Source organism: Myodes glareolus, chromosome 5 (genome assembly GCF_982192425.1).
Source record: "Myodes glareolus chromosome 5, mMyoGla1.1, whole genome shotgun sequence".
NCBI lineage: Eukaryota > Metazoa > Chordata > Mammalia > Rodentia > Cricetidae > Myodes > Myodes glareolus.
In genome coordinates, this window is record NC_142030.1 from 12,381,910 (window position 1) to 12,394,903 (window position 12,994).

At 48.9% G+C, this 12,994-nt stretch overlaps 1 protein-coding gene across 6 annotated transcripts in view; it reads right to left on the reverse strand.

The window, feature by feature from the left end:
• Susd4 (sushi domain containing 4) overlaps positions 1-12,994 on the reverse strand; it is a 125,844-nt gene that overhangs the window by 22,500 nt on the left and 90,350 nt on the right. For all 6 annotated transcript variants that reach the window (XM_087906059.1, XM_085687601.2, XM_085687599.2 and 3 more), the window contains one exon: positions 10,901-11,089. In XM_087906059.1, the coding sequence (XP_087762185.1) occupies positions 10,901-11,089 (189 nt within the window). The remainder of the gene's footprint in view (positions 1-10,900; positions 11,090-12,994) is intronic.

The following is a 12,994-nucleotide window of genomic DNA, read 5'->3' on the forward strand; positions in this document are numbered from 1 at the left end:
CAGGAGAGATGGAGTTTGATGGTCACATTTGCAACAAGACAAAAGGAAAGAAAGGAGATAAGGCAGGCCCTGGCAAGGGGCTAAGTCTAACGAATGGGTCCATGGGAAGAGGAGGAAGGGGAACTTGGTCCCATCTATGTGTTGCAATAGCAGGCAATAAGCCTAAAAACCAACAAAAACAAAGCCTGACCTTGGGTCTGCTTGAAAAACAGGAACTAAGTCTTCTTGTCTGTTTCTTTTTGTGTGTATGTGGGTGGGGTTTCAATGTACACAGGCATTTGCCTACATGTATGTCTGTGCACCATGAGCATCCAGCGCCCTAGGAGACCAGAAGAGGACATCAGATCTTCTGGAAATGGAGTTACAGAGGGTTATGAGCCACCGAGAATGGAACCCTGGCCCTTTGGAGAGGAGTTAACCACTGGACCATCTCTCCAGCCCCACAACGTGTATGTCTGAAAGAAAAAGGTCTATGTTTCTTATTCAATACAGGCAGAAAAAAGAGAAGGGGAGGAGGAGGAAAAAGAGGAGCAAAAGGAGGAGGGGGAAGGGGAAGAGGTGTTGGTGGAAGGGAGGAGGGGCTCGTGGGAGAGGAGGAGATTATTCTCAACATTAGGGTAAAGTTTCTCTGAAGAACAAGCATCTATGACCAAGGGAAGGGGACATCACTGGCAATAACTCATCACTGAAAAAAAGAAAATATTAGGTGCAGCAATTGTGTCGAATGCTGGTGTAGCATGCAAGCAACCATTTTCTTATAATCACTCGGCTGTCATGTTGAGCAGTGCATGGAAAAAGCATTAAGATAATTTACTATTGCTTATGAACAATAAATTAACAGGATTGCTTGCTGTTTTGCATTTCCTGCTAATACAATACCTCTTGAGGGTCACAGCAAGGAGGCTGTCAGGCAGACAGTGCCAGTGACAGGCATTGCACTGTGAGGACACAAAGTGGCACATGTGTCCAGGCTAGGGCATTGCATCTGTGCTCACAACTGACCTCTGAGTATTTCAGACAAGACTTCAAGAGCTGATCCCTGACATGGAGCAAGCCCTCTCTCCCAGGCCCAGGAAATGCATGCGTGTCTTCAAAGCAAATGAAAATTCTTCTGTTTTTGAGACTAAGATCCCCAAACCCCATCCAACCTTGACTGGTGTAAGCCAGGCTCCTGACTGAGGTGATAAATTAACCATCACTTGCACAGCTAAAGGCTGAAAACCAGAGAAGAAGAGGCCCTAGGATGTTCAGGATCCCAGCAAATCATTCCTCTACTCTCGAGAAGGCAGAACTCAGGGTGCATTTCCCAGATCTTTATGACTAAGTGTGGTGGCACAGAGTTGTAATCTTAGCACTTCAGAGGCAGAGGCAGGAGAATTGCTGCAAGTTTGGGGTCAGCTTCAGCTACAAATCAACTTCTAGACCAACCAGGGTTACACAAAAGATAAAACAAACAAACACACAAACCAAAGCATAAAGAAACCCAACCAGACTCTTCTTTCAAAAAACCCTGACCAAATAGAGCTGCCTGGAAGAGCGATAGCCTGGAACAAAGCTGCAGGGGGCGCTCTTTTGCTAAGTGGCTCTCTGGGCCTCAGAGCCCAGAGGACAGTCATCCCAAACCTCCTGCTCCCACTGTTGAGTGTAAAGAGGTGGGGAAGGGGGTCGCCCCGGGCGGGCAGATACAGCCAGAGGCCTCCTTTCACTGCCTGTGAATAGATGTCCCACTGCTGCGTCGGGGAAAGGGGAGGCTGAAAAGGCACCCACTGCCCTTTTCACTTTCTGCTGATTCAATTTCATATTGCATCCAGCTGCTGCTGGGATGGCGGGTGAATCTGCGGGGAGCCTGGAGGGCCAGAAGAGGCTAATGGAGACCATGCCCCGGCCAGCTGGTCTACTCAGAGGGTGGGAAGCTGTGGGGGAGGGGCTGGGTGACCGCTTGGTCACTGCTATTATCACTACAGCTGAGGGGAGCAAGACTTGAATTCTAATAAAGCAGAGTCCCAAGCATTCAATGCAACTCTGGTTGGTTACTGGAGCTTTATCTGGAAAGGAGAGAGGTGGGGGAAGAAAGGAAAGAAATTCCCATAGTGCCCACCACTGTATGCAGGTATGCAGGGCATCTTGGGGACACTCATGTGCCACTACACCCCCCCCCAACACCTGCAAGCATGTTTGCATACTAAAACTCTACCCTAGAGTGAACAGTGATGGGTAAGGAAGGTGCCCTTGGGTGGCTGAACAGGTCATTCAGTGGTTGAGGCCAGTCCCTCTAGAAAGACAATGGGAAGTTTGGGGAAAGAGCGCCACCTTGGGGCAGGGTCGCTTCTTCTTTGTAGGTGGCACCCAAGGCCAAGGGGAGTCACCCAACCTGTTTCCTTTCTGTAAAAGGATTATTACTTGGAATTACCTCAAGGCTGAAGAAAGATGACAAAGGGTGTGCCTGTTTCTCAGATGACCCTTCACAAGCAGACAGGACGGACAGCTGCTCCTAGTGGGGCAAGGCTGGCTGACTGTGTGACTCTCAGTTGTTTGGCCTCCCCAAGAAGATGCGAATGCCCCAAAATCAAAGACAACCTCCCTCTCCAAATACACACCTCTCAGAGGCAGTGCAAGTGAGGCACCCTCTCCAGGTAGAATGTACCCTGGTAAAGAACAGTCAGGAAGGGGCCTCTGGGTCCTAAGGCCTGGGTTTCAGGAGACACATGTTCTGGAACGTGACTTTTCTTATGCCTTTCTTCTTGTTCTACTTCAAGTCCAGACAGAGTAGCTTACAGTGAATTTAGCCGAGATCCAATTGGAGGCTTGGGAAAGGGTGGGGAGGCCCCTGCAGCTGCCATCATACCCGCTTCTAACTGTGACCGGGATGTGATCAAGAATAAAGGAGCCACTGTGAGGCTTGCAGGAAGCACCTCAAAGTGTCAAGAGATCTAAAGGCAGTGTGGGGGTGTGAGGATACTCCTGTGACCAGGGCTGGAAAGAGGGAGAGGAGCTAACTTCTAGCAAGGAGCTGCCCCAAGGATCGTGGCATTCAGGGTACTGTTTCCTCCTGCTCAAGAATGCCAGTCCAGAAGGGAGAGGTGGTAGAGAGTCATGGGCCCTCCCCCAAGGACAGCAGTTCGGAGTGTGAGAGCCTGGGGGTGTGTGTGGGGACCCCAATGGGTACAGCACTTCCAGGCCATAGCCAAGCCAGCTCCCATTCATCCCCACAGAGGAGGCGTTCGAGGGCAGCAGGGTAGAGGCAGTGGTGATGTCTACAGCTTTGTCTTCTGTGGTCTGTCATTCAAAACGAGCATCAGGAAGCTAGCTATGGCGGCACAGGCCTGCAATCTCAGTGCTCCAGAGGTTGAAGCAAGAAGACAGCAAGTGTAAGACCAGCCTGGGCTACCTGGAGAGATGCTGTCTTTAAAAACCAGGTGCTATGGATGTAGCTCAGTAGTGGGGCGCCTACCGGGCATGCCCGAGGCCCTGGGTTCAATACCTGGCTCCGTAGGGCAGGGGGAGGCAGGGTGGGTGGGTGGAGGGTAATGCCAGACCCACGGTGTCCCTGAGGTGACTCTTCTTCTGCTATCCCCTTTGTTCCCAAAGTCCTAGGCGGGACGCTCTACAGAGAACTAAGCTACACATCTAACCCAGGCCTTCTTTATTTGGACACCAGGAAGGAAAGTGAGAGATTCTGGGTCTCCCTTGCTTGCTTGCCCTTGAAAAGCGGCAAGAAGCTGACACATAGGAGCCAAAAGATTCTGGCAGGAAGAGGGGAGCTGGTGACAGCAGATTTCATCATGGGCCATGATTGGCAGTCACCTTCCTGGGAAGAGGCTGCTTCCCCAGACAGCTCTCAGTTTTCCATCTACACCCTGGGGTTGAGAGTGGGGCGCTGGGTGTGTGGGGTGGGGCAGCCTGTCTCCCAGGAGCTCTCTGCTCCAGGCAAAGGAGGCCTCTCATCCAAAGATGCTCAGATTCCTGTGGCCTCTTCTTTGAAGTCCTTAGGTGCTTCCAGGAGAAAGTGGGACTCCCACGGGGAGAAACCACCACAGGCATCTCTCAGGCTGGTCGCCTCTGGCACCTGAATGTGTTTGGACTTGGGAACAAAGTACACTACAAAATGAGTCCCCCACATCCAAGCTGGCTTTGAGCTTTGATCTCAAATTGGAACCTTTCAAGCTATTTCACATTTGTCCAAACAGGGTTCTTGCTTTTCTTCTTTTTCTTATGAAAGAATGCCGACCTGAAGGACCCCTGGGCCCCAGCGGGTTCTGAGGAGACCACACGGCAGCCTGCTCAGTGACTAAACCATCAGTGATCACAACTCCCTCTCACCCTGCGAACTGGGCCATGTTTGGGGGGGTCACTGGGCTCATGATTCAGAGGGCCAGTCAGTTTTGCTCCCAGTACAAATGCCAGGCATGAGGCCAAGACAGCCTTGACACCTGGGGTAGCTACTGTTCAAACTGTCAGACAAAGCGTCTAGAGTAGCCGTTCTCAACCTGTGGGTCGTGACCCCCCCCCCCAAGACCATTGGAAAACATATATGTTTACATTATGATTCATAACAGTAGCAAAGTTAGCTATGAAGTAGCAATGAAAATAATTTTATGGATGGGGGTCACTACAACACGAGGAACTGTGTAAAAGGGTCTCAGCATTAGGAAGTTTGAGAACCATGGTGCTAGAGTGATCTGCTCCTTTTGGGGATAATCCAATGGACAAATAAACCATCCAGCAGCAAGTCTCTCAGAACCAGGAAGGCCTCACTCCGGAAGCCCTTCTTCCTGGCCTCAGAGCAGGCAGCCAGCACCCTAGATAATTTACAGGTAGGGCATTCTGAACCCCCCGCCCCACAGGCAGAAGGGGTCTCACCAGGAGCAGGAAGAGCTACAGGAACCCCAGAGCAGCAGAGATCTTAAGTCACTAACTTAAGTCACTTGGTCTTGCAGACTCCACAGCAGCTAAGCATTAAAACGTTCACAGAATGAATACACGAATCTCATAGGCACTTAATTAAAACAGCAGACAGCGCTGGTTGGAATGTCTTTCTTTTCAAAGCCTAATCTCACTGAATGTGTGGTCTTTTCTGGAGGGAATCATGGCCCCATACTTTATTTCTAGAGATCTACTAAAAGAAGGACTTCCAAATGGAGATCGGGGTCCTCTAACTCAGCAGTTAGGGACTGACTGCCACTGTGATATGACCAGCCCTCACTTCACCCATCTGCCATCAGGCCTTCCCTTCTGTGACAGACGATAACATCCTCTTAAAAGGAGCTCAGAGTGAAGAGAGTTCCTGGGGTCTCAAGACAGCGGTGGACTCAACAGTTGTCAGGACAGTCAAACACTATCTGGGGACTTGAGAGGCCGGATTGAACGCCTCTTGCAGGAGGAGAGAGACATGACCTGAAGGGGACCAGCGGCGGAAAACTGGGGTTTGACTGGAAAATGTCCTGTAGAGGCTTGTGTGTCAGAACGCTGGAGTTCAACCAGAAGGCTGGACGACAGTGGAACCTTAGGCGGTAGAAGCGGGCCTTGTGACTTCATAGCCCAGCCTCACTCCCTGTATCTTCTCTGCTTCATACATGTGGACACATGTGACTAACCACCTCACTCCCTGCCATTGTGCCTTCCCGTCACAATGCACCATGTCCCCTCAAGGTGTAAGCCCCAAACAAACTCGTTCTTCCCCACAAAAAAGAGAGGTGGGGGAGATGGAAGATGGATGGAGGTTTTTAATGTACGTAGGAACCATGAGCCATAGATTCTGAATTCTGAGAGCATATTTCAGCCATCTGTTCTCTTGACTTTGTCACTTGCCACAGGATCTGCTCTCCCTCATCCACCATTTGGAAAAACGGTTGCCAGGAATTTCTAGATAAGCAACTAGATAAGCACAGTGCACTCACCACTTCTAGGTCATGCCAAAGCCTGGATGTAAGAGAATGTTCCAGACACAACACACTTTCGTAGGGGTTCATCCTCCTGGAGAAAAAGAGGGCTTTTCTGCACTCCACACATAGCCGAACTCCACACACAGCCGACCTCCACACACAGCCGGCACACCACACAGGCCCAGTGTCAGAGGCACTCTAGAAAGATTTTAATCTTCTTTTCCTCACCGCGGTGCCCACCAGCTTCCTTTGAACTGCTACCCGGACAGTTGACTTGCTTGTCTGATGCCCCTCACTCTCCTCCCACAACCCATTCTCCAAGCCCTCGGGCCAGCACCCTCCACGTGCTAAGGCATTCACACAGCCTGGTGAGCTCTGTGGAGCTTCCTGCTCAGACCCTGGGAATGCCATGCATTGCTGGGTAGAAATTTCACTTTGCAACCATGATATCTCCCACTGTCCCTTACCCTCCTACCCTTTCCGGGAGCAGAATCTCTGACGTGCTCTATGGTAAAATAGCTGCATGGGGACGCGCAGACCGTGGCAATGATGCAGGTCTCTAGATGGTGAGATTTGCCTTGTTCTTCCTGTTAGGACAGACGGTCAATTCTGCAAATAACTGAATTACGTCCTTTTCTTTCTTGCAGTTCCCCAGTGCCTGGGTCAGGGTTGCTGGTTTAGTAAAAAGAGCTCTCAGCACTTGGAAGTGAGAGAGTGCTTGTGCTTACTAACAAAGACATTTAGTAAAAATAAGATTTGGATTCAGCACGTGAGTATGTATGGGAAAGAGACAGAGGTGACAGCCATGGAGATGAAAGGGCCTGAGAAGGGAAAGAATTAAGATGCAGTCACATGAGGACAAACTCACAGACCTACAAAAGATGCCAACATAGAAGGACCCATGGAGTACACCTTCCTTGCCCAAACAGATCAATACAGCAGTGGTTTAAGGCATCGCAGAGGCCAAATCACATGATACGAACACAGGAATATAGGTATCTTCCAGAACGTGACCACTGTCAGTCAGACAAGTGTAACAGTGCAGGACTTCAAATGCACAGCCCTCAGAGTGGCCCTCAGAACTCCTGATGGCACTGCCGTGACCTTTATTTCTAATGGTCAACTCCTCATGAAGCCTGACCTTGACAATGGGGTCACTCACCCTTGTCTCTCAAAGGCTGGCTCTTCACGCCTCTGGGGAGAAGCAGTGCCACGTGGTAGAAGGAGTCATGCCCGAGGGTCTGCATAAGTCCTGTCATCCACCAAAGTGTCACTGCCTCAGTCTGAAAGGGACCAATGATCTCTGCTAAGCTCCCTGAAACAGGGTTTCCCTGTAGCCAAGAATGTTGGCACTGCTGGGATGTAGCAGTGTCTGCCAACAGCACCCACAGGCCTCCTTCCAGCCTATCTCCAGGGGACAACTACACTAGAAAGACAAAGTCCTTCCTATGCAGCAATTATTTTAATTTTTTTTACTTCAAAACGACTATAAAGGTATCAAATCATCTTTCAGTTAGACTGCAAGGCAATCTGTACAAAGTAATTAGACGAGACGGATGGCTTCAAGTGACAGAGGCCTAGGCTCAAGTTCCGGTTCCATCACGTACTCAACCCATCCCTGGCCTGCGTTTGCTCATCAGAAAGATGGGGCTGAGAGCAGAAAAGAGACGACAAAAGGACCAGAGGACGCGATGGTGAGAGCCGGACGCAGAGCACTCCAAGTGAAGTGGACATTGTTATTGTGAGGTATTTCCAGACACAGAGGAGAACATGCAGATAGCCAAAGAGCACCCGAACAACCAAAGAGTGTCACAACGCATGGGCTTAGGGTCTGGACATTTTATTCGTAGCCATAATCTACTCAGGGTGATTTTATACCTAAGTCTGAGAGTTGTGGTAGACCCTTGACTGACACTAGGTGCCAGGTACTTCCTTAGAAATATTATATCTGGCTGTTACACAGAGAAACCCTGTCTCAGAATAAAAGAGAAGAAAAATTAATTGTTTTAAAATTTAAAAGCCTTATAGCTCCATGAATTATGATCAATCCCACTTTCTATTCTAATCTATTCTTTTAAGATGTGTATTATTTTAAATTGCATATATGTGTGTGTGCACGTGCAATTACGCATATGAGAGCAGGTAGGTGGAGGGGAGAAGCAAAGATTCCCCTGGAGCTGGGGTCACAGGTGGTTGTGAGCCATTTGACATCAGTGTGGGACCCAAACTCGGGTCCTCTTCAAGAGTAGTGTATGATCTTAATCACGAAGCCAATTCTCCAGTCCCATTTTATTATTTTTGAGATGTATCTTTATGAAGCCAAGGTTGACCTGGACTCACCATATAGGCCAAGGATGGCCTTGAACTCCTGAATCTCTGTTTCAACCTTCTGAGTGCTGGGACACAGGTATGTGCCACCAGACCTGCCTTATGTGGTATTGGGGATTGAACCCAGAGTACTATGAGTGCTGAGCAAGCAACTGGCCAGGCTGAGTTGGGGGACAGCTAAAGTGACATGCATGAGTGACAGGCCCTCTGATGGTGGGAGGTTGGGGATAAGTAAGAAGTAAAGAGTTAGGGAAAGATTTTTACAGCTCTGCTTGTCCGCATCCACTCACTGCTGCGGTCAGGGCACTGATGGATTCAAAAGTCCCCACAGCACACAATATGTAGCATAGTTAGACAGTTTTTACTACAGCATAAAGGAAAACCACATTATATGAAATGTGTGCTTTGTAAGACGGGAAGAAGGGGAAATGTATGTGACATGTGAAGGGGCAGATTACCAAGGAATGCTGATCTATGCTGTTTCCCCTGCGATGATATATAAGCCATGCACCAATGTTTTAAAATGAAAGGAAGAATGAAAAATATGTCACTCCCTGGATAACTTCCTCATGAATCTTTGTATTTTATTTCAATCCAGTGCTTTCATTTTTACTTTTTTTTTTTTAATAGATAGGATTTTGTTTTGTTATTCTGTCTAACGAATCCTCCGGTCACCGCATGCTGAGTATCTGGGCTTACAGGTGCTCACTACTGTGTCTAATTACGGCTTGCTTCAGTTTCTATGTGGTCCTGAGGATCAAGTAACCCTTACCTTACTCAGCCTGTGAGTTTAGATTTGTGGCCTTTATACTTTTGACCTCTGTTGCTTTGAAAGGGCTCATAAACTATTTCCTTGGATATTCTGAAGAGATGGGCAATAAAAACAAAGATGCCAAAGTCATTTAAATGGTGGGGGGAGGTGGGTGCTGAGTGGCCTTTTTGCACAGGCAGTCATCGGCAGGGTTTCCAGATCTTTCCGTGGCCAGGGCTGAGTCTGGCAACAGAAACAGTGCATGCGTTCAGCAATGGGGCCCGTTTTCCGTCATGGACTGCTTGTGAGCTCCCTGTCTATTATAACCTTGGATCCTCGCCTCTTGAAGTCAGATTTTGTTTTATGTCTCTCCATATCTTATTCTCCAGGCTCCATAAAAGGCTGCTCTCAGAGTCCCCAAATGAAGCTTACAGAATCTGACTACTTGAGATGCAGTTAAGGCAGATTTGAAAAGATCCTAAAACAGGCATTTCAAATTGATAAAATCATAACAATAATATCTTCAAACTACCCTTGATTTCTGGTTATGTGAACAGGGGAAATCCTCCAGGAACTAGAAAGGCGGGCCCTTTGGTGACAGCTCACAATCACCGTGGCCCACTGGAGTAGGTAGACAATGGAGAGGTGACTACATCGGTGACCTTGTCTCTGGAGACTAGGCTGGCCAGCTTCAGTAAGCAGAGGTACAAAAGCCAGTTCTGTTTGAATTTCAGATTAAGAAACACACACACACACACACACACACACACACACAAAGTTCCTACTGAATGCTCCCACTGAAAAACTTACTGTTATAGGCAATTCAAATATACTAGGGTGTCTCACTGTTAACACCTCTACTCTGGCCTCTGTCCCTATGAAATGTAGGCTATGTGGGAGATAGGAATGTGTGGGGACCTTAGGGACTAGCCTAGACTGTAGTAGAATGAATGGCACTGAGTGGTCACCCTTCCCTCCCACCACTTCTCAACTCCTCTCTAAGGAGGCTCCTCTCTGGCCAGCCCCCTCCATGTCTGTCTTCCATTTGGAAATAAAAGCCTTCTCATTGCTCCTCTCCCTCCTACCAGTCTCCTCTCCCCCCAGCACACTCCCAAGCCCACTCCTCCTGAGGTTATAGCAGGGAATCGGGTAGCTATGCTGTGGTAAACTTGAGGGTGTTGGTCTGCTTTGACATGCTGTTGTTTGTGGGGAGTTAGGTTTTGGCCAGGGTTGGACGGGTCTTGGAATGAAAGCTTTTTCCCCTGCCATATTCTCATAGAGACTCCTCCCCCACCCCATCAATTCAGAGGTGAAGAAGCTCATCAGGGAAACTTGAAGACCTAAGACAAACCAGGGCTGAAGCTGGATGTCAAAGGTCAGCGGGAGAGGGTGTGAGGAACCCCAGGACACTGCTCCGATACTGGAAATGGAAGTCATGACCCCCACACCCTGCCAACACAGACAGTGGTCTTCAGCAGCATCCCCCTATAACCAGACAGATGTCATAAAAACAGGGCAGAGAGGGCTCCTGCTTACAGACTTCCAAGAGTGTCTTACAGCCGAACATTTACGGCTTAGCTATAATGCCTGGGAAAAGGAGGGAAACACTGACACAATAAACGAGGGGCGAGACGGAGGCGGCCGGTGCCACAGTGTCATCTGCTATCATTTGGTGCAGAGAAAATTAGGTTTTGAAGGCATTTCATTTAACTTTGCGATATCTCGCAGTCTGACATCTGATTATTTCAGCTTCTGATATTTGCCTTCTTCCCCTTATTAAGAATGGTGGTGGGCGGGGAGGGGAGGGGGGGCAAGTCTAATGTGAGGATAGCTCCGTGGCAGGTGAATAAACTGGACCTAGGCAAGCAAAAGTCACTCCTGGCCACAATGAGACGCCTCCCATCTCCACACCCACTTCCAAAAGACTTATATGTGTTACCTTCCAGAGCAAGGCACCGGGGTGGGCTGGATGACCAGATAAGGTTGTGTAAGCATTCAATGTTCTCAGAACCCTCGAGTTTAAATCCAGGGAAGCAGCGATAGGCGATCACAGTTCCCACGGGGAAGGTGTTCTGGAACTCCGAGATGTTCACGTAGCCATTGGAAGAGGCTAGAGGTCTCAGGCAGCCTGTAAAACGTCAAGGAAAAATGAAAAGGTTTCACTAGGCTGCCTTTGCACACATGTACAGCAAAGGGCACAGAGGAACTCTTTGGGATTGTTTCTTGGCAAAAAAAAAATACTGCAGTCTTGGGTTATATGTAGACAGAGGTTTCCTGGGATATTTGGAACGGTACCACAAGGCTCAGATAAAGGGTTGGGGGGAGAAGGGGACGAGTGGCATATGGTTAGCACATCCCTAGCAGGGGGACGCTGTACCAAATGGAACCTCAGCATCACTTGAGGGGCTTTTGCAAAGCAGTGGTGCCCAGGCCCCATGCCCAGTATGAGAGCCTGGGAGTCAGTATGTGTTTATGAAGCTCCCCATGTCATTTGAGGTGACCTCAGGAATTAGGGCCACTGAGGCACCCAAGGAGGCAACAAACATTACAATGACTAGTAGTTTGTGACTTGGGCAGGTTATAGTCCATCACGGGACAGAATCCTGCTTGAGCTGGTACTACTAGACTTCTGGATATCTGGTTTTAAGTAAAATAGGTTAAGAGTCTTAAAGTGTGCTGGTTTTCAAGCTTGACAGACACAGACTACAGCTCATATATCTCCGCAGGTCTTGGTGGAGTCCAAGGATATGCAATGCTAGTGTCCAGGTGGGAGGGCCCCTCTGAGAAGCACAGCCGTATACTGGCTCTGTGCTCCAAGCAGAACAAGTTGTGTGTTATCAGAGAACAAATGGGAAACTGGATCCTGGGTCTAAATCACTGGCGGCCTTTGGTCTTGAAGACTATGCCATTCCTAATGGGACAGAATCCTGAGTGTGCCATTCCTGCTGTCAAAGAACTGTAGTGAGCCTAGTCGTGACACTGGAGGGTGTAATGACATCACAGGGTGATATTCTTCTGGGGGGGGGGTAGGCATGGGTGTGAAGCAAACAATGTATAATAAAAATACCCGCTTTTCTGTCTAGCTGTCGAGCACAGGGTTTGTATTCTGTGCACAGCAGCAGATGGCCAAGCCCTCCTCTAGAGCTGGCTATCTTAGACACGAGTTTTTCTGATTTGGTTTTTTTGAGAGAGGGTTTCTCTGTCCTGGAACTTGCCCTGCTGACCAGGCTGACCTTGAACTCACAGAGATCCCTCTGCCTCTGCCTCCCAAATGCTGGGGATTAAAGGCATGTGCCACCACTGCCTGACTAGACACTTGGCTTTGAGGGGCTCTCTCAGCAAGCTGCTGTAGTGCCTGCGTACCAGAGGGAGGAAAGACAAGAGAGGCACCAGAGGCGCAGAATCTAGGGACAAACATTTACTCACAGTTTTGGTTGTGTGGTACCTACCTCACTGCTATGCCTTAGGCTACCCAGGCCCACAATCTGAGAAGGCCCTGACTCAGAACCAGTCAGGATGTTTTCTAGACCCTCCCCTCACCCCTCATAGCAGCAGAACTCAGCATCTTTTCACTTCATCTCATGGTTTTCTCAATCAGTGTGTGTGTGTGTGTGTGTGTGTGTGTGTGTGTGTGTGACAATATTACAGGTGTGGAGGTTGAAGACTGATGTCAGGTGTCTTCATTTCTCTCTCTCTCTCTCTCTGTCTCTCTTGAGACAGAATCTCTCACCGTATCAGGGGATCACTCTCTTGGTTAAGTTGGTTGACCAAGAGCTTGCCCTGTTCTCTGTACCCCCCAGCACTGGGATATAATGCTTGCCACCATGCCAAGCCCAGCTTCTGTGGTCCTGGAGATCCCAACTCAGATTTTTATGCTTGCAGGTACTTTACCAACTGAGCCATCTCCCATGTTCCCTCCCTTAGACGGTTCTTAATCTTCCTAAGCTAAAAACTGGTAATGTTTGCAGCAAAAGTGAAGTGCAAAGAGTCGGGAGGAAGAGTGAAAATCAGGAAGAAATGGAATCAGTAATTG